We start from the raw sequence: 20,546 nt of genomic DNA on the forward strand, positions 1-20,546 counted from the left end.
TTGTGAATATCTGAGGATCTTTAATTACTAAAACAGATCATACTAAACACGATGATGTTAGATCATTGGAGATCAAATTATCTCGAGATAAAGATCATCAATAATCTAAGATCATCTTAGCAATCCCATTTAGGTCACCAAATGCACAATTATGTTATTCAGGTTGCGGTCCCATTGCCTCCTTTGGTGCCCTATGGAGCATGCCAGCACTCTATGCTAAGCTTTTTTTTGTTTTGTTTTGTTTTTTTTTAGAGGACACCAAATAATTCTAACTCATCGTGCTTAAGTTCACTTAAAAGATTTTGCTCCCTTGGAGCAAAATGCTTTAGCGAAACCCTATCAGACATCTCATAAGGCCTTCTAGTGTAGAAAGACTCCGGACCTCAATGAAGTCTATGCACTCAACATATTAAAATCTTTAATCAATTCTTTCTTTTCAGGACATGGATGAATTGATAATTAATTGCCGGTGGTTTCCATCATCACATGAATGCTTCTAAAAGGAAGTCAGAACTGGATTTTAGTATACGACCGAGCCCCACAGCCCTGAAAATAAAGTTACTACTTAAAATTAGGATCATTTGCTAAATAAACTTAATACATTGACAATCTAGAAGATGTTCGCCTCAAAAGACAATCAAGTGGACGTACTCCAGCTTCATTGAGTGCTTCAACTTGGAATCTGGAGCTTCCCAATCCATCGTCGGTTCTAATTTTATAACATAAGAATCTCTTACACACAAGAACAAATCGGGTGGTCCGCACTTCCCTTTTTTTTATATATTTCCGAGAGCTAAGCTGGTAAGCTAGTGTTAGACATGGTCCCCTTCCTATGTGTTACTAATGGTTTCAATATGGATTATTAATGCATGCTTAGTGGATTCTTTTCAGGCTTTTATTTGATCCCCGAGATATTGTAAGTGATGAGATTAAGTTCATGATAACCTTGGAATCACAAGAAATACAGAATAAAGAAACATCATTTCGTGAGCCTTGAGGTGGAGTTATTTAATGGGTGTCATATATCTTCCTGATTTAGTTCATGCATGGATTTGAGGCTTTACTATTTTTCACACAACTTGCACTGCCTTCTCATAAAATAAAGCTATATAGGATGAGTACTTTATGTTTAATCCATGTGAAAGAGTCGCCCTTGGTACTTTAATTTATTCTTCGAGAGCTAGGTGAACAATCTATAAGAGATCTAGTGAAAAGTAAGTTCTCAGCCATCCAATTCTGACATTACTTGCATTAAAGAAAAAAGAAAACGATTAAATTCTAACAAGCATTAAAGAAATGCTTGTTAGGAAAGGAACATGTGAGATTGCAAAGGATATAAATGATTATACCAATTACGATTGATAATTGTTATCAGCATTTTACATTAAAAATGAATATTTAAATGGTACATAAGAAAACAAAAGCAATGACTCTTTAATCTAGCTAGTTTCTTAGACATCACCTTTGGATTCTGAAGTTGAACCCCTCCTATATTCTTAGCTCCATGTTTTAAAAGTATGCAATCTTGAAATCTTTGGATTTGACCTAGCTTACCTAGTAATTGGAAAAGACCATCTAAATGTACTTGCATGAGATACTAATTTACTTCATTTTAAGGTTAGAATAAGTTCTACAGGAAGGCGGCCGATGCTACCAAGTCATTGTACAAAACCTACAAGATAAGTCTACAAGATTTACCCATGACTTTGCTTATAGTTCGATGTTGTAAGTGATGAATTATTATAAGATAAACTTTATTAGGATTTTTGGAAGAAATTTTTTCAAGTAATCTCATCTTTCAAGTCTCAAATTATAGGGAAAGAAGGGGACAGTCAATATCAGAAAATGAACAGTGGACATGAATAAGCAATTGATTATGGGAAACACTAACCTGTAATTACTTTATTATGTAAAAATTAGCAAATATTCAATAGCAGCCCAGCATTGAACTCTACTTGAAGAATGGCTTTCAGAGGTTGAGGCTACTCAAACAACAAATTAAAAGCCTCCCATATGAGATAATTCCATTCCCTAAAAATAGAGTACTTGCACATGGTTCTGCTTCCCCTTTTTCTTCCAACCCGCTCCACCCATTATTTAGAACAGTTTTGATTATATAATGGCCGGGTATCTGTAGAAATTTAGTTGCTGATCGAGTAGGACATTGGCAACCCAGTTATGGATGACAATTGGTCGTGAAATCATCTCAAGGAAGACCGACATTAAAACTGCTCTTCATGCCATGTGAATTTTGGGTTAAGAAGTCAAGGAATGCTCTTCATGCCGTGTGAGATTTGGGTTAGATTTGGCGTTACTTTCGATGTTCCGACAATCTTAAGATCATGATTTTAACATAGGAAGCAGTACTTAAGAAGAGAGCAAATAATGCTCTCACCAAAGTCAATAGATTTGATTGACATTAGCCTAGGCAACAACCATTAGTTACAAAAGCATTTTTTTGAATGTGTCAAAAATCAACGGATCCTAAAGCAAGGGAGAAGAATGAGAACTGCATATGGAGGAGTTGGGGTGTTTGATATTAATTTGTAATCAACGGGAAGCAATCGTTAATTCATTGATATTTTTATAGGTTTAACATGAATTCAATGCAACTCTGAGAAGCCTAGCTGACCAAAAAGATTTGATGCTACACAATTTTGGACTCCAAGAAAAGCTTAATCTTGCATGCTTCTAAGTCTTGGTCCTTTTGGCAGATTGCAAAAAAATCAAATTACAAAGGACTGACAATGACAGCATATTTTTGGATACTTCAACAAAGATAATACAATTGACGTCTTATATATTTCAGATTAAAAGTGCTGGCTTTAATTCATTCTTTGAATGAAGACTAGGTTGCATAAAGCTGTCAAAATACTAATAGGTCTCTGGAAGCTCCAAGACCTTGAAAAGAAATGAGCTCAAAACAAAACTCTAACATGCGTTATTACATAAGGCTGTCTGCAAAATATTATATTTCTGAAATAATTTACATATAATTAGGTTTCAAAGATGAAATAACAAAACAAGAGATTTCACTCATTGGAAGAGGGCCATTATTGAGATGGAGCACCATATATAAATCTAAAGAAAGATCAAAACCAGTAGGTAATAGATGACTTCTTAAAAGGTGGACAAGGCAGATGTCGAACTTAAAGAAGTCCAGGAATAACAGCAAAACAAAATAAATGAGCAGTTTAAGGAGTAGAGTTCCTTTTCACACTACACCACAGAACCTAGTACCTTTAACTTAATCTTTCAAAGCACATCAACATGATTGGATTGGCCTAAAAATTGTTATTATGTATGAGAAGTAATTCAAAGTGATGTAAATAAATTAACCCAACCTTTCTTTGTAATGCGTAATTAATCATGAATTGTTTGCAGCTTTTAAAACAGCAGGAGGTTAAAAAGAAAGCCTACGACTAAAAAGAAAGGTGATAATAGAATTATATATGTCAAATTTTTGTATTGGATTTTGTCTTTCTGGAGCGAACTATAACTGAAAATGAGGACAACTTTGTAATCTTTATACATATTTGACCACTGCAAGCTTTGTTTCATTCGAGAGTTCGTATCAGCAGCTGATCTTTATATATATATATATATATATATATATATATATATATATATATATATATATATATATATATATATATATATATATATATATATATATATCACGCCTCATCAGCAGGAAGAAACTAAGCCAGTTTCTATTGACTAAGCTGACCATGTCTTTTTCTTATTAATTTATTATCAATTAAAACCAGCAATAGAAATATTTCTCCAGACAAGGTTAAAAAAGCTGACAATATTTGCAACTTATTCTAAAATCAACTTCTATGATATCATTTTCGGTTTGTGATTGTTGAGATGTAGCTTGAATTCTGAACCATATGAGGGGGTAGCCATCCTATATATGTTGCATGACTGGCAGAGGGAATTAATATACAGATCATTACTAGTTGGAAGTTAATTCCATAAAGTTAGGGCTTGCTAAAAGCATGTATTTTTTATTTTGCATTTGTTACAACATAATTCATAGGATAATTTCCAGCCATTATTGGCCATCCTCGCTATATATACATTCATAGTTGACTTGATTATCTGTGTCTTTCCCTTGCCAAGACATTGTACTGCAAGCTATTTGTTTAAGATTGCTTTTTGTGTGCAGTATGGTACTATTCTCAACGACATATGCTGAATATTACTTTTTCGAAAAAATTGAAGTATGGTTAACTCAGCCTGAATCATTATTGAGATATGTCAACAAGCAAATCTATGTAACACTATTTAGACAAAAAAAAAAAAGGAGTATCATGTTAAAAAAGAACTAGTCTTGTATATGCTTCAATCGGCTACCACGCAGATTAACAATCCCTAATCTTTTATCAGTCTAGTTTTTTGAGTGATTTTTATCAGTCTAGTTTGGATAAAGAGAAAGAAAAAAAGAAAAAAAAAAATAGAAGACCTCGTGATACCTTATCTATACTCGAAATTCCAAAAAAATCTATGTTATTCATTCTTTATGAATTGGTCATCCTTCTAAAAACAAAAAGAGGAAACAAGGGAAATAGATTGAACAAAAACACTTGAAGGTCTGAGGCATGAGTTGAAAAGGGGATCTTGGCTTTAGATAGATGTGCTGCATCTAGTCTTTGTAGCAGAAGTAGAACCCTAAAGAGGGATCAGAAATCATATCAGGATGACTAGCTAGCAACACAATTTAAGGCTTCAGAAAGTTTTTCTTGATGTCCCCTACAATCCCCTTCATCACAAACAAAATCTCCAAACAATCATGACAGCATCATTATGCTTGCAGCCTTTGTTAGGAGTACAAGGACTTGTAAAAGATCAGTACTTAATACCACATCCAGTCTACAGACTATTTCTTAATAAGACATAAAATAAGAGCTCACCCTGAGCACTCACTCCATCCATCTACATGTGTTAATGGCCATGACTCCATTCCTCCTCGGATATTTCATGCTTCCTCCCTTGTCAGCGCTGTCTCCTTCCCTTAGTACGGCGGCGGCCGCGCGTGAGCCCATGCAAAGGCGTCGTGGCCCAAATTGAAGATGGGCAGAGCCGAGGGGTCAGGAAGGCCACCGGGGCCGCTGCCTCCAGCCATCCCCAGGGCCGACCCGCCTGGCAGCTGCCCTGGACCCTCCTCCTCCTCTAATGGCAACCTCTCGTAGGTTGCGTTTGCGAACGTCGACGCGACCACCATAACGGGTCCTGCAGCAATCAGGGAGCCCACGACACTACCCCCCACCACCTGCCCCTGCCCGCCGGCGAGGTACACCGTTAGCCCAGTAGACCCTGGTGGTGAAGGGCCCGGCAGGAACGTCCCCGTGAGGGACAGGATCTCGAACCGGCCATGGAGGGCCACCACGGAACCCGGAGCGGATGGTTGGCGGAGCGCTACGTTGGCGACTATGCCGGCGCCGCTGAGCACGCAGACGCCGCGCTGGCGGCGGCGAGCAAACTGGGCGATGGCGTCGGCAACATCTGCACCACCTTGGACCTCCATGACATGGCTGTGGAGGGCGTTGGGGCTGTCCCGGGTTATGAAAATGGGGGGCTTGGGCTTGTTTTTGGAACCTGGAGGCCGGCCACGGGGCCTGCGGGTGCTGGCCACGACGTCGCCCTCCTTTGGCTCGCTGCTGTTCTCCCTCTCCTCGTCATCGTTGGGAGCGGTGGCGCTGCCGCTTGGATCAGCTTCTTTCGGGGGTGTCTCCTGGTTCTTGGTACCGGGGGAGATGGAGGCCGGCTCGGCTCCAGGGAGGCCCAAGTGGCCAGGCCACCAATGGTTCGCCAGCTTGCCGGTATAGAGAGAGGAGTGTCTTCTTCTTCTTCTTTTCTTCCTCCTCTTATAGCGACTTTAGTCCCCTCTACTTCGTTTATTTTTATTTTCCTTCTCCTCCTAATCTGCCTTTCATCTCCCTAAGCATGGGGACATGAATCAAATATTGAGGAAAGAAAGAAAGCCCTCTGGAGAAGAAGAAGAAGAAGAGAAAAGGGGCTTAATTAGCTTTTGTCTGTAGGAGAACTTCAGGAGGAAGGGCTAAGAGGAAGAAGGATTATTATCTATGCCTTGTATCAGGGAAAAGAAGTTTCAACAGCTAGAAAGAGGTACCATTATGGGAGACCAAGGAAAAGGATTGCTTTTCTTTAATATTTTTGGTCACCTATTATTATAATATTTCTAGGAGCTGGTGTTGGAGGGATCCTATGCAGTGTGTCTTGCATCGCAGAGGGCTTTGCATATTTAAATGGTCGACACGTCCTCAATCTTGGAAATGAACCAGGCAATCAGAGTCTTTGGCACCCAGCCATTTCCTCGCGGCAGCGTACCGGGCAACAGCCGTTCATCTCTAAGATGGGCGATGTGTCGCCCATGCAAATATGCATGGCCTTTTGCAGTGCAATATATGCACCATAGAAGATCCAGACTCAATGAATAATCTTCTCTCTTCTTGTTCAATAAAAAAAAACCCTAAGTGGATGGGCATAAAATAATGGACCACCATTAAAAAAGACAGTCTACAAATACATTCCGTATCATATACGGTATGTATTGTTTGATGGCCGTCCATCTCTTTTAACGATAGCCATCCAAGAATGCATGACACTTGGCCTTGCATGAGCAACACCATAAAAGATTTTGATTGAGGAAAGTAATCTATGGAAAGTTTTGTTGTATTGTTTAAGGCTTGTTCAGATGATTAGGCTGGAAATCTTAATTATGAGATTCATGAATTGAGCCAATACAGCCAGCAAAATAATAAGTTTATAAGTTGGGATAGACTTATATTCATAAATATCCAGAAATAATTTTGAAGTGAGATGGCTCAAATCTAAAAAAAAATAAAATTCTTCTGCTCGTTATACTAGTCCAACCCATAAATTTTTCAGCTCGATCATCTAACTTTTTTTTTTTTTTTTGGTTGAGTTGGTGGCGACGTTGGTGATGGGAAGGCAGGTGGGTGCCATGAACTTGCGTTGGAGGTGGTACAGGAGTAGAGGAGAGTGTGGTGGAAATTAGGGTTTTTTGTAGGAACGCGTGCCAGGGGGCAGGTGGAGAGCGCGTCTCTTTCTAAAACTTCGACATCCCAACCGTACGCACGCACGCACATCAAACGGAGGACCTATTTTGTTTGTTTACTTTCTTTCGAGTTTCCTACTACTTTTAACCCACCACAGAGCGAACCTTCATGGCTCTCCCTTGTCTCACAGCCTTCAAAAAAAAAATAAGAAAGTGTAACTATTAATCAGGCACTTCTTTATCTATTTCAATGAGGAGTAGTAAAATAATTGTTTTAGAGAGAGAGAGAGACAACGTAGTTAGTGATGCCTTCAAGTTTCCTATATGAAAACTAAAAGGGATTGCACCAATCATTTCCAATTACTTCCCATTATGTTTTAGTTATCTGCAAAGTAAAGCCTATAAAAGTATTGCATCTATCATTATATTTTAGTTGTAGATGGAGCTTGCCATTCTTGAATCAGTACAAAGTTCAGTGAAGTGCCTGTCTGAGACCAACACTTAAAGAGGTAAAAAAATAAGTGAATGGGGAGATGTCAAACTCTACATTATTCCAACTTTTTTTTCTTGTAAGTAACATATTATTCTACTACAGCTGCATAGTGTTAGTTTGGTTACAAGCAATTACATAGAACACCCCAAAGCCTGCATTATTTAATTGCTTACTTGAACCTAATATAGAAATTTCTATGCTTTTGCATCGACCTTACCTTTTCATCTTCCTTACCTGCACTTGTCCAATTAAATAAATAGCTTCCCCTCATATCTTGTCATGCCTATAAAGTGAAATCCCTATAAGACCAATGCATAAGATTATATCAGTAAGTTCGAAACACAAACTTATAGGCAAAATTTCACATATAAGGTAGAATTATTCAATAAGAACAAATTTGGACATAACTTGGAGAAATATCATCAAGATGATGCAGTTATCATTATTCAAGACATAACAACTTAAAGTAGGGAGGCCCTACTGTAATTTCTCAAAAGAAAAAGGTCAATTGCATTCTTACAGCACTATTATCACATGAATACACAGTGCATACGATAGAAGATCCTTGGATATGATAGGAAAATAATTTTGTCCACAGCCAACTTGATACCACCAAAGTTAATTCTAGGAATTTTTTGTATGTATTGGTACATGGCAGAATTAGATAGGCTAAGAAATTATAGGAAGTTTTCTTCCATTTAAAACTAAGCCCTCATGAATAGAAAATGCATTGGCGCACCGGTTATGTGCACATGAAAAATTCTTTAGGCTTATCAATGTTGACCTATCAATTTAATATTCAATTGCGTTCTTGTATCACATCAACTCCACCAATTTAAATCAACTTCCTCAGGCCACATAATATTTTTGTTGGCATGAAACATCAAAATAAAATCTGGTAGGTATCCGGCGCAGCTGGAGGATTTTGCTCAGGTTTTATGTTGTATTCTTATTGCCTATCTGTGATAGATGCTGTTGGAGACAAACCTAAGAATCTAGAAAGCTTTGGTCGATGAAATGTACCATAATTTTTAGTTGTCATTCAATTCTACCAACATAAGTAGGATAGTTTGGTAATATACAGCATCCTGATCTAGCTAATTAAAACAACAAACTCTACGGTTTCTGGAGGATTTGCCTTACATTGTTGGTGCTTACCAACGTCCAATTCCAACATTTTGTTACATCTTTTACCAAAATGTTGGAAACTAAAATGTTCTGCGGAATACAAACGTACATCATTTGGCCAACTCCTAAGATTTTATTCCAAAAGATTAAACATAAATTAGTTCGAATAAAAACTTATATCAAGATACCAATAAATTTTAAAACATAAATCCTTAGCATTCCACAATGATCAAAATGGTTGGCCACAAAATATAGATGAATATTTTGCCAAGCTGAGTCATTGAAACTTTGGAAAGCTTCCTTCATCCACCCATTTATTCGAGTATCTAATGGCCTCACAAAGTTAAGCATATGCTATGCAACGGAATATAATGCTTCATGGGAAAATGTCAACAATATACAACTTTGAGATTCCTAAAAATGGTGGTCCCTGGCACAACTTGCAAGTTCAACGGCTCCCCAACTAAGAGATCCTCTCATATGCTTCACTATTAAATTTCCACTTGGCCTCCAGCACTCATAACCAAAAAGTAAATAAACAAATAAAAAGGCACGGCTGGAATAAATTAGTGGCACAGCTTTCATGAAATGGATAACCTAAGCGTTGTCAAACTCAATAGATGGTGCTGTGAGCGACATTCCTAACTTAAATGATACAGTGGCACGGGTAAGAGGCACATGAGGAGAGGCAGATGTGCGCAAAAAGATGATACAAATCAAATTCCGTAGAATTCAGACATTATTTGTCTTAGCATTATCTTTCCCACCTCCACGAGAGAAGTAGCTACCTCTGCCTGCCTGCCTAAGACCTCTCCATTGTCCCTCCCCCCTCTCTTCAAAATCCATAGGATTGTGTCAAGTCAATTAAATAAAATGTTGAAAAGTGAAAGCCTGAGACCTGAACTTAACAAACTTAGGCTTTGGTTGGTATCAAGGATCTGAAAGAAGCTTGAAGAATGTTTGATTCAAGCAGGAGCAACTCTATTTTTCCATCCAAGCATCTGCTATAGCAAGGTAACTTGATGTCAAAACAAGAGCAATCAAGGATGTCATGTAGAATAGAGTATAAGAAACCATGTTCGCTCAAGAAAAGTGTTTTAAGAAACCATGCACAACTTTTATATAATAGAGTCTTAAAAAATCCAGCAATTAGTGTCGAAGCTTGCAAAAGAACCTGCAGAGCACCCAAATTGTGCACCCTGTCCGGGAGGCAGCAAAGACACCAAACAGTGAAAAGATTTTGCTGGCGTGCACTAGACAGCTTATTACCCCTGACCCCCCTGCCTCGAGTTCGTTGTCTTTGTTCATCTGTACATATAGGCCAAATATGGTAAATGAGCCGGCAAGCATTGCTTATCCAAACTGCCAATGAAGGATGAAAGCTTACCGCCTAGAGAGTCAAAACTTCCACATCAGGGTATCAAAAAGCTTAAGCCCCCCAAAGATATTGAAGTTTGTTGACCCTTCTCATGCTTCATGCTTTAATTCTTTTTCCTTGGTGGTTGACCACGAGTTCAACAAACCAGCCCATGATTGTACAAACAATTCCAATATGTGATGGCCTGAATATGATTATATAACAATGACTCCAAAGGACCCTTCTTCACGAGAATCATGGCGGATCAATTTGAGGCCTTTGGAATTTCGGCCACATACAGCCGGATGCCTTTACTACCTCTTGGCACAGCCAGCATAAGATTGAACGAGCGCATGCACCATCATACAATTACGGCAAATGATGAAGAAAAAGGATTCACAAAGTAAAGGTTCTCTAGCAAACAGGATACCAGCAACCTAGATCTTACATGTTAACATTTGTCGATTTGCACAGGAAATACTATACACACTGATATTGTTATGAGAATCCCAACATTGACAGAATTAAGGGTGTCTTTTTAAGTTCTTACCAAAGCTACCTGTAGTAGCTTAAGAAAAAAAGCTATGGTTGCTACTTGGTCAAGTAATATATGAGCAAGAAGAGAGCCAGAAAAGACACCACAAGCGTAGCCATTCTGCGACTTGATTTGGTCTCAAAAACCTGATAGATACAGCTCAACAAAATCAGCAGAGCAGAAAAAAGAAGAGAAAGATAGCATAATATGTTTTATCTAAAATACCGTCTTGAATCGATCCATCGTTCCAGAGAGGATTCCCCTAGATGTGTCCATATCGTTGCCCTGGATGCATAAAGCAAATATTACCAAGATGTTAATTTGTCATGCTAGTGCAAGCTCTCCCTCTGTGTCTCTCTCTTTCTGTGTGAGTCTGTAGTGAGTGAGTGACAGAAAAAGGAGGAGGGGGGAACAAGCAGAGATAGCTATAAACTAGGTACCATTCGGTCAAGCATATGATTATGACTCTCAACCTCTTCATGGATATCACCTGTCAACTGCCATTTTTTAAAAATAAAAATATCAGCCATTGCCATATAACATATAAAATGCAAGAATTAGAACAGGTCAAGTTGCCAAACAACTATATACCGTCACAAACTTCAAGAGAACAAAAGGGGAGGCTTAAAGTAAAACTAACTGCACTGACATTCACAAGTACACAACATCAGGCTTGAAGTGAAGCTAAGGCTCCAAAAAAGCCAATCCACAATGGTTGATGAAGCTCAAGTTTTAGGGTGTATCAAAAATATTTATCTGGCTAAGTCACATGAACCAGCAAGATATAAACCATAGAACAGATTCCTTTGATCAGAACAAGATCATAAGGTTGCTTGAATCACATAAATCAAACAACACACAAGTACTAATTACCGATCTGCCACACCATCCACCCAAAATCAAAATTTTTCTGTCTTCTAGCTCTTAAGACACAAGTAGATTACTCTGTTCCATCAAAAAGATGCCACAGAAATGCTTGTTGAACATTCAATCAAGATGATGACAAAGAAATTGTCTTACTTTCATGGCATAAAAGGAATCCGAACCTTCATGCCGCAATCTTGAAGTCTATTTCGCTCTCTAGTCTCATGAAATCATGCACCACCTTTCAGGATAGATGTTATGCATAGTGCAAACTGCATACAAGCCATACCTCTCGCCCCATAGAATGTTCGACATACTCCCAATTCCCCAATCCTCACATATATTAACCTTTCACACTCTGGTCAAGAAGAAAGCAGAAAAACAAAAATAAACTTTTGAAGGTTTTATTTGCCTCCCCCATATCAAGTCAAAACAAACCATTCACCAATAGAACAAGTATGTTTAGGAGAAGGCTGGGCATACCCTCACCTCATGACTCCAGATATGGAAGGAAAAAAGTTAATTGATATTGAGAAAGAACAAGTTCTGATCATGTATCAGGCATAAAAAATCACTCTGTTGATTCAGCTTAAACTCCAGGCCTACCTAATACTGTCCAAGTTAATGCACTTAACTTTTGCTCGTCGATAGGCTTCAACGTTGGCTCCAAAAGATGGATCCTCAATGAACTATGATAGGTCTTCTAATCTAAAATCTTGGATGATCTTCCACTTCATTACTGAATACCAATTAAGATAGCCCTGGCTAATATATTTTGGTTGGATATGCCATGGCTGCAAAAACTTGGTTTGATCTAAAAAGGTAGTAAAGAATTTTGGAAACAAGGAGAACTTAGGACATAAGAACAGAAAGCAAATAACTGCACGGACATCATCCAGCAAGGAATAGACATAAATTCCAGTGACACTAGTAATCTCATGAAGCACCGGTCCAGCCCACCACTTAGAGGGTGCAAACTTCAGCCAACTAATAGCAAATCTCAAACTTAGAAATAGCTTAGTATGCTTGCAATATGAAGTGAGGTAAAATAACCAAACTAATAGCAATCCCATATAATATCAAAATTTCCCCTATTGTTGTGTATATATAATTCATACAGTTCTATTCACAAATCATTGAGTACTCAGGACCTATCAAAACAATGATGTTTTCAACTCAAAAGAATTTCACAAATATATCAAGTTCACCAATAAAACTGTTCTCCTCATGTTTATTTTCAACACAGTCCCTTCAAAAGTATAGTAATCAACTACATGCAACAACGAACACATTTATCCATTCTATGGTGCACCTCCTTCAGCTTCAACTAAGATGTATGAACATTATACCTCTAAATCTATAGGACAGTGATCCTCACCATGACTTCAGCAAATGCCAATCATGGGGAGGTTCTTGGGCAAGCCTTAAAATCACAGTATAAACTATATCAGCATGCACAAACTACCCAGGCATCTGCCATCAAATTCAACTTGAATCTAGCTCTAACAAGACTGACCAAGCTTAGAAAATTGCATGACAAGGGAATAAAAGGTCATGCCATGGTAATGCATCAGAAAATGTTCGCTATTTGAGGTGAAACATGATGAGATATCAGAGTTTATATCTAGAAGATGTGTACAAGTTTCATATACAACAAAATCTGCAAAGGAATTATATATATAAGTAAATTCATAAATGTAGCAAATTGATATATTTTGTGTCTGAGCCAACAGAAAGACCTTGAACCAAATAATTGTTCTTGGATAATTAATGTGTTGAAACAGAACAGAAGATAGAAATATACTTAGCGAACTAAACTATAAAAGAACATATTAAACTAGTGCAGAAATATCTCTCCAATCATTGCAAATTATTTTTCTTAAGTTCTGGTATCAACTTACAGTACATGCAGTCACATAATGGATTATAACTTACTCTCTTTAGAATATTGACTCTATCTTGTAGCCCTTCAACAGCTTGATCATTTTCATGTTCATCAATTTCATGAGAGCTGTAGGATGAAGCTCGGATTCCACCCTCTTCAATGCCATCAAAAAGAGCAGCTCTGGTGCTACGATAATCCCTGTAATCAATAAAATTCCATAATAAGTAACAGTTATATTATCTTGCAGGAATTAATACTCCTTTAATAACTAAATAGCTCTAACCCAGAAGGGAAAAAAAAGAAGAAGAAGAAGAAAAGGAAGAAAGAAAAAAAGTGTTCAATTAGTTGGAAACAAGGTTTTGAAACTCAGTTTCGGTCCTTGGATAGAGATTCGGTTTTGGTAGTTTTAACGGTTTTGGAAAATTCACTCCAAATTTCAGAGTTTCAGTTTAAAAAAATAAAAAAAAAGAAAAATAAAAGAAACCAACAAAAGTTATTATGCAACAATTTAAATTATTTGTCCTATGGATTCTCTGCGGTTTATATAATTTAAGGCTGAAGTTCATATTGCATGTGAAGTGAAATTAGGTATACTAATATTTTTATTCGGTGAATTAATATGAAATGTAATGAGTTTTTAAACAATTGATGTTCAATATTGAATTTGGGCAATTTTTCCCCCATATTTTTGAGGCTGACTCTACGTAGTCAAGTGCATGCATTTGTCAGATGTTACATATAAAAGGTATTATTTTTGCGAACTATGCTGCATCTACTTGTTCACATTAGTCTTTACTCTCTACAAAGTACAATAATAAGGTTTTTCTGGAGGCCTTGGTCCATCAAGGCTTATATTTAATATCTCCTCTTTTAACTCAAGAATAAGAAACAAAAAATGAACAGAAATTGTTACTCTATTACCTATGTACTTCAATGATTAAGAAAATGAATCTAACATGATTATAAATACTAAAATAGAATTTTAAAGAGCATCTATCAATAGTTTGCGTCAGTTGTGACTGAACTGGCCAAAACTAGCCTGTTTCAGCTCAAACTGACCAAAATTTGGGGTCAATTTTGGTTCGTCTAACATGTCAAAATATATTATTTTTCACTTGAAATAACTGAAAATAGGTAAACAGCTCCTTTGGCGTCACATTTTTTTTAGTAGGTTGAAAGTCCAACACTTGTAAATTTAATTTCAAAACTTTTAAAATGATCATTCACTACCATATGTCACCAAAATTTAACTTTTGAAGTTATGAAAATTGATTAGATACCCAATTTTTCAAGAGTAATACCAACTATATTTTTTCCATATTTCTCTGTCTTTTGAAGAATGAGGTGCAAAACTACTAAACAAAAATAACTGGTATAATGTGTCAAAAGGTGGCCCATGGAAAAAAGGATGATTTCATAGCCAAAACTTAGATTGCTATCCAAAAACTATGATGAAATCTAGACACCATCATTTTCTGGTTATTAGAATATGACTATACTGAAGTTTTTACATCATGTAGATTAGCCTAAGATGCAACAGTTGAACCGTGATGGGCAGTGGTTGTAGAACTAGTCACTACTGAGAAGTATAATATTAACCACCCATAGGTATTACAAACATGTTTAATTCATATACCAAATTCCACATGCACATACAACTCTATGAGAAAACAGTTCTCAAAGTTAAGACACAAAATCAACTATCACAATGAATTTCATAGGTCCCTAACCATAACAATAGCCAACAAAACTTTTGACTGAGAAACAATAAAGGCAGTGAATCAAGAAAAATATTAACTAAATTGGATTATGGATATTATGTCAAATTAGACAAAATTCAACCACATAACTAAGACAGCCACATCATAAAATGCTACTAAGACTGAAAACTTGTAAGATTGCTCTCTCAAAATGGGAAAAAAAGCATCTTGAGAAAATTATTTTTCGATGAGAATAAGTTAAATATGAAAAAGCACAATATATTTCAGGAAGGGAATGGAGTTTTACAGGTCAAACTAATTCTGAACCAAAAATTTTGAATTTGAGCCCAGCAAATAAGACCCGAAACCCATTCAGATCTGATAACTCTGTGTTTTTATTGGATATCATTCAGATCTTTTTGGAGTGAAAACCAGTCATCTGATTTTAACATATAACAATGTGCCTGGTAAATTAAAGAAAACCGAAAATGCAATTGGATTGGATAAGTACCCAGATCCAGACAGAACAGAATCAGTTTCAGGCTAGGGCTCAACACTCATTATTTTCCAATCCAGGTCTCCATGGTTATCACATTGCTCTAATTTACAATCGATCCCAAATGCAGTCTGAATCAAATTCAGATCAACAAGGGCATGTTTTCCAAGTGTCAATTCAACTCAAAAACCAAGAACTTGGGCACCAAGACAGAAGCCATTTCTTCAGATATCACCACAAACAAAATCAAGTGGTATTCAATTAAATATTAAGATAAGACAAAGGAATAAACCTGAGGAAGTATAAAATATCTAGCTTATAAATCATCAAGCTAACATACCATAATCTTGCAACAAAGTTATGGAATACGAGACGGGTTGGAAAAATACCTTCTTGAATTCATTGATCCACTATTTTAAGCAAACTAGAAGACTTTCCTTTCCCTTCTTTAGTTTTTTTTTCTCCCAATTCTTTCTGTCTTATGCAACGATCAACTTTCTTGGATAAGAGCGATGCAGAAAGTTTCCTCTCTCTATTCTACAATTGAAATACAGATGAAAAATATGGCATTAATACTTCCATGGATCAAAAAATTTCGAGTTCATCTAACTTGATTAAACTCTTGCAACCGAGTTTGCATAAATTAACTAAATTCTTGCATCCTAAGATCAAATCGATCAAAAAAATGAAAAAAAATAAAGGAAAAAAGGCAATAAAAACAATTCGTAGAATCAAATCTTTTAAGATAAAAAATAACTCATTCCATACAAAAAAACCCATTATTGAACCTCTAGAGAGGGGAAAAAAGTTATTAGCATAAATCGAAAAAATAAGAAAACAGAAACGACCTTGCCAAATGGATGCAATACATAACATCTCCGATCTTGGAAGAACCCCCCAAAACCCTAACCCAATTCTTGAATCCAAAAGCCCAATTCCTGAATCCAAATGCAAGCCATCGACCGATAGAAAATATGGGAAGAAAACTAACCCCTACGACGATCGCCAACGAAGACGAGAAGTAGAATTAAAGCTCTTGGAGCTCTGGATCTCTAGAGCGCACCGCGATCTCGCCCAAGGGGAACCTGGCAAAGAAGAGAGAGAGAGAGAGAGAGAGAGAGAGGGGGGGGGGGGGGGGGGGGGGAGGGGGCGTTGTAACGCCCACGAGTTTTAAAGAACGGCATCGTCGCTGGCACCTACGATTTTACCCTCACTCCCTCACTTGTACGTAGTATTGACGTGGCATTTATACATTCAAGGATCGATAAGGAGGAACCCGTGCGTCACTTCTTTTCATAATGGGCCGGGCCGGTTAAAGGGCTAAGAAAATTAAGCGCGCCGATTTGGGTGTGTAGGCTCAAATTACTACCGAGGAACTCTGGAAAAAAAAACCCAAAGAAATAGAGTAATGCTAGGCTAGAAGAGAAAATAAAGGAAAAAAAAATGGTATTTGTTGTTTGAATAATTTCCAAGTGTTTCTAGCATTTTTTGGGTCTGGATAATAGTAGTTGTTTGAATGGTAGTTTGAAATATGTAAAGCTTACCAAACAACTTTTAGGCTAATTTTTTTTGCATGATTTAAAATTCTCTTGGACATGCCTCTTTGTCATGAGAGATACAATGGACTCAGCTTTAGCCAAACAAGCCCAATATAGTGTTGGCTATAGTGAAGGACTAGCACAAATGCATGATACATGATTCACCAATTGGAAGGTATTATTTGGGTTCTTTAATCATGTATAAGTATCTAAGGTCTACCTAGCAAATAACTCAGGTTCCCCTCGTTTAATCCTTAACGTCCTCGTAAGGTTAAGGGTTCAAATCCAATCACAATCACCACGATCAACACTGACCATGCTGCATTCACTCTAATACTATTTGAAACAACTCAAGATTTTATCCAAAATGGCTAGTTAGAAGATATTATTTGAGTTTCTTCATCCTATATAAATACACAAAATCTATCCAACGATAACCGATATGGGACTAAACACAGGCCGCACGAGTTCTCGCACTCTCTTTGATTCTTTCTCTAGCCGTTGGCATCTAAGATTTCTCTTCAACGAGGCATTGATCGTGGGCCATCCGACTCATCACGCATGTGCGAAAGAGCATAGATTGCTGCTATTTACTATTTTATTATAAATTAGTTGATAATTCAATAAACAAAGAAATGTTTGATCCCTGCATCTGCAACCATAATAGAAGATGACCAAAGTAGGATTGGATTGGAGTTGCCGCTTCGGCTCTTCGCTAGGCAGTGAGGAGAGAGGAATGTCGCAGTACCGATAACATGCTCGCGAAGGCTCTGCAGTTGACGAGGTATTGTGCTAATGCTGCTCCACAAAAAAAATCAGAGAGGGAAGGCTCAAAGTCTCCTTAATTAGCAGCCCCACGTCAAGTGCTTCGTGCCAAGCAAACACATCGTCGATGTCCCGCGGGTCTCCATCTGTTGCTCTTTTCTTCCCCTATCCCCTTGGTCTCTTCCTTGTGTTTCACCCATTGCTTACGTCTCCATTTCATCTTCTTAATGAAAGGAGTGGCGGTAGGTCTTCTACCTTCTATCTTGAAACTAACCAATATATATATATATATATTGGTGGTGCATGCACTGTGGTTGTAAAAGTCACCATGCCAAGGGTTCATGGTATTGCATCTTCGGCCACCAAGACGTTGACACCACACAACCTCTTGCCTTCACAACAAATGAGACAGTTGGAGAGCTAGAACGTCCCTTCACATTAAATTGTCCCTCACTCAATGTGTTCATGGAGTTAGTTGTATATCAAATTAATGTTGATGTTTTTTTTTTTTTTTTCAGGGAAGACCTCACAAATTTTGAAACGGATTGGATGGTATTACTGATTTGTAATTAAACTGAGAAATGAATCGTTTGCCTCTGGGTGACCGGGGTTTAAGACGTGGCCAGGTTTTGGGTCATTGCGTGGCTTGACAACAGAATTCAAGCCCATGGAGATGGGCTCGGCCTGTATGCATAGATGGGCCGAGTCAATAGAGTGATCCATCGGCCGGGCTTTTACATGGAACGGGCCATCCGAATGCCGGAATGAGCTTTTCGTGAAACCCTAACCCTAACCCTAACCCGACGCTTTATAAGGCCTTTCCATCTCTCCGCAACCCAAAACCCTGACGCTAGGGACGCCTCCTATCCTTATTCCTCCCAAAGGGTAAGATTTTTTTTCTCTTCTCCTCTGCGCCGCACTCCGTATTTTATCTGTATATGTATTTCGATCTTTTCAATTTGATTGTAATTTGGTTCTTCGCACCATCGGTGAATCCCTCAATTCCTGAACTTCTTCATATATCTTCGGAACTCAAGAATTAGGAAGAGAGAAGAAGAGGAAGCACATATCGAAGGCTTGGAGGCGAAGTCATACGCCTGTTGAGCTCAAAACTTGTGCGATATAGAATTGTCTCTCCCATCAAATATCCACTTCCAATCCATATTTTTCTTGGAAGTCATTTGAGGAAGACGGAGATCTTTTCATCATTGGCGTAAATTTCATGTATTTTTTGACCGAGTGGTGAAAAGATCACTTTTTTCTTTGCTCTCTTTTTCGGTGCTTTAACCTTTTACTTCAATTTATTATTTCATGAGCTAATGCTCGATAAGAATTTCATGCGAGGTTGTAACCAGAGTTTTGCACCGAAATCCTAATAATTCCAAGAATTTTTTAAGTTAAAATGCATGCTGATCCACATATATTAGAAAGATACCTTTTCTCCCTCAAATATACTTGAGAAATCCGTTCTGTTATTAGGTGCTCGAAAAATCCCTAAAAAATACTGATTTATAGCATTTCATCCGAGTACGCAAACAGATTTTGCATCAGTTTTTTGCCAAAAACTTTTTTTTAAATAAAGTATTTTCTGATTTTCATATTAGAAAAAGCATCCCATATGTTCATTTCATTCTCATAAGCTCTCCCTCTGTGTCTCACCCAAGAGTAACTTCTTGTTTTGCTGATGGGAAATAGTAATGATAAGTTCTTTCTGTAACCTCTTTAGTCTTCTATGAGTAAATATATTTTGGCAATTGATAACTATTCCTGTGATTTCTATTCCTTATTACTTGAGCAAAGCAAACTGTTACTGGTGCGGTTTTTGAGGAAATCTTACTACTATTATCTGTTCGTTTGGACTGAAAGATTTACTGGACGAATTCTCTACTCCCGTCAGAGAATGGCAAACCCCAGGGTATTCTTTGATATACTGATTGGAAAGGCAAAAGCTGGTCGCGTTGTGATGGAGCTGTTTGCCGATGTCACCCCTAAAACTGCTGAGAATTTCCGGTGTCTCTGCACCGGAGAGAAGGGGATTGGGAGGTCGGGCAAGCCATTGCACTACAAGGGCTCTACCTTCCATCGCATCATCCCCAGCTTCATGTGCCAGGGTGGGGACTTCACCAGGGGCAATGGAACTGGTGGCGAATCCATCTATGGCCTCAAGTTTGAGGATGAGAACTTCAAGAAGAAGCACACGGGTCCTGGTGTGCTATCCATGGCCAATGCTGGTCCCAACACAAATGGATCACAGTTCTTCATCTGCACCGAGAAGACTTCATGGCTGGATGGAAAACATGTGGTGTTCGGCAAGGTTGTCGATGGCTACAGCGTGGTGCAGGCAATGGAGGAGGTGGGTTCTGAAAGTGGGAGGACTTCTTCGCCGGTGGTGATCGAAGACTCTGGACAGATCATGGAAAATTGATTCGTGCAAGTAGAGGCTGTCATGTTGTGTGGGTTACTGAATGCTTCAGGCTGTAAGATCTATGTACTAAGATTTGCCTGTATCATGGCATTTTGATTAATTCAGGTCATTCACATTCATGGGTCTGCTGTCATGCTGCTCTTGGGTATCACTGATTTGGAGACAAAGCTATTTTCTAGCTTTAGTAGCTCCCAGCAAATATCAACACTCCCAAGTTTAAGGAGCCAAATCCATTCAATTGGCTGTCATGCTTTGCCCTCGCATAAGCAGAAGGAGCACAACATAGATGGGCTCCATCAATGGCAAGTGAAC

General features: G+C 37.9%; 2 protein-coding genes and 1 pseudogene across 6 annotated transcripts; 1 reads left to right on the plus strand and 2 right to left on the minus strand.

Annotated features, from left to right (window-relative positions):
• Positions 1 to 4,720: 4,720 nt before the first annotated feature.
• Positions 4,721 to 7,766, minus strand: LOC103700024 (AT-hook motif nuclear-localized protein 20 pseudogene; annotated as a pseudogene).
• A 2,639-nt stretch (positions 7,767 to 10,405) lies between these two features.
• On the minus strand, positions 10,406 to 16,726 carry LOC103699104 (bet1-like SNARE 1-1). Of its 3 annotated transcripts, none has more exons than XM_008781159.5 (6): positions 16,498 to 16,726; positions 15,896 to 16,043; positions 13,361 to 13,508; positions 11,002 to 11,058; positions 10,787 to 10,846; positions 10,406 to 10,707 (listed from the first exon to the last, which is right to left on the minus strand). In XM_008781159.5, the coding sequence occupies exons 2-6, from the start codon at positions 15,907 to 15,909 to the stop codon at positions 10,618 to 10,620; spliced, it is 369 nt and encodes a 122-aa protein (XP_008779381.1). In that variant the 5' UTR covers positions 15,910 to 16,043; positions 16,498 to 16,726; the 3' UTR covers positions 10,406 to 10,617. The 3 variants fall into 3 exon arrangements, with proteins under 3 accessions (XP_008779381.1, XP_026657626.1, XP_088562126.1); XM_026801825.4 differs by having other exon boundaries at positions 15,896 to 16,038; positions 16,498 to 16,644; XM_088706000.2 differs by lacking the exon at positions 11,002 to 11,058.
• A 1,839-nt stretch (positions 16,727 to 18,565) lies between these two features.
• Positions 18,566 to 20,353, plus strand: ROC2 (rotamase cyclophilin 2). Of its 3 annotated transcripts, none has more exons than XM_008781179.5 (2): positions 18,566 to 18,694; positions 19,676 to 20,353. In XM_008781179.5, exon 2 carries the CDS (start codon positions 19,710 to 19,712, stop codon positions 20,232 to 20,234), a length of 525 nt encoding a protein of 174 aa, XP_008779401.2. In that variant the 5' UTR covers positions 18,566 to 18,694; positions 19,676 to 19,709; the 3' UTR covers positions 20,235 to 20,353. The 3 variants fall into 3 exon arrangements, with proteins under 3 accessions (XP_008779401.2, XP_088562124.2, XP_008779405.2); XM_088705998.2 differs by having other exon boundaries at positions 18,583 to 18,694; positions 18,847 to 20,353; XM_008781183.4 differs by having other exon boundaries at positions 18,611 to 18,694; positions 19,707 to 20,353.
• The last annotated feature ends 193 nt before the right edge of the window (positions 20,354 to 20,546 follow it).

This window comes from Phoenix dactylifera, chromosome 10 (genome assembly GCF_051530095.1).
Source record: "Phoenix dactylifera cultivar Ajwa chromosome 10, Ajwa_hap1_PhDact_Kaust_v1.1, whole genome shotgun sequence".
In the NCBI taxonomy this organism is placed as follows: domain Eukaryota; kingdom Viridiplantae; phylum Streptophyta; class Magnoliopsida; order Arecales; family Arecaceae; genus Phoenix; species Phoenix dactylifera.

Coding starts and splice junctions, on each gene's coding strand:
- LOC103699104 (XM_008781159.5), bottom strand. Junction 10,847..11,001: donor ATCATATGCTTGACCGAATG/GTACCTAGTTTA, acceptor TTATGCATCCAG/GGCAACGATATGGACACATC. Junction 10,708..10,786: donor CGATGGATCGATTCAAGACG/GTATTTTAGATA, acceptor TGTATCTATCAG/GTTTTTGAGACCAAATCAAG.
- ROC2 (XM_088705998.2), top strand. CDS start 19,542: ATGAGTAAATATATTTTGGCAATTGATAACTATTCCTGTGATTTCTAT.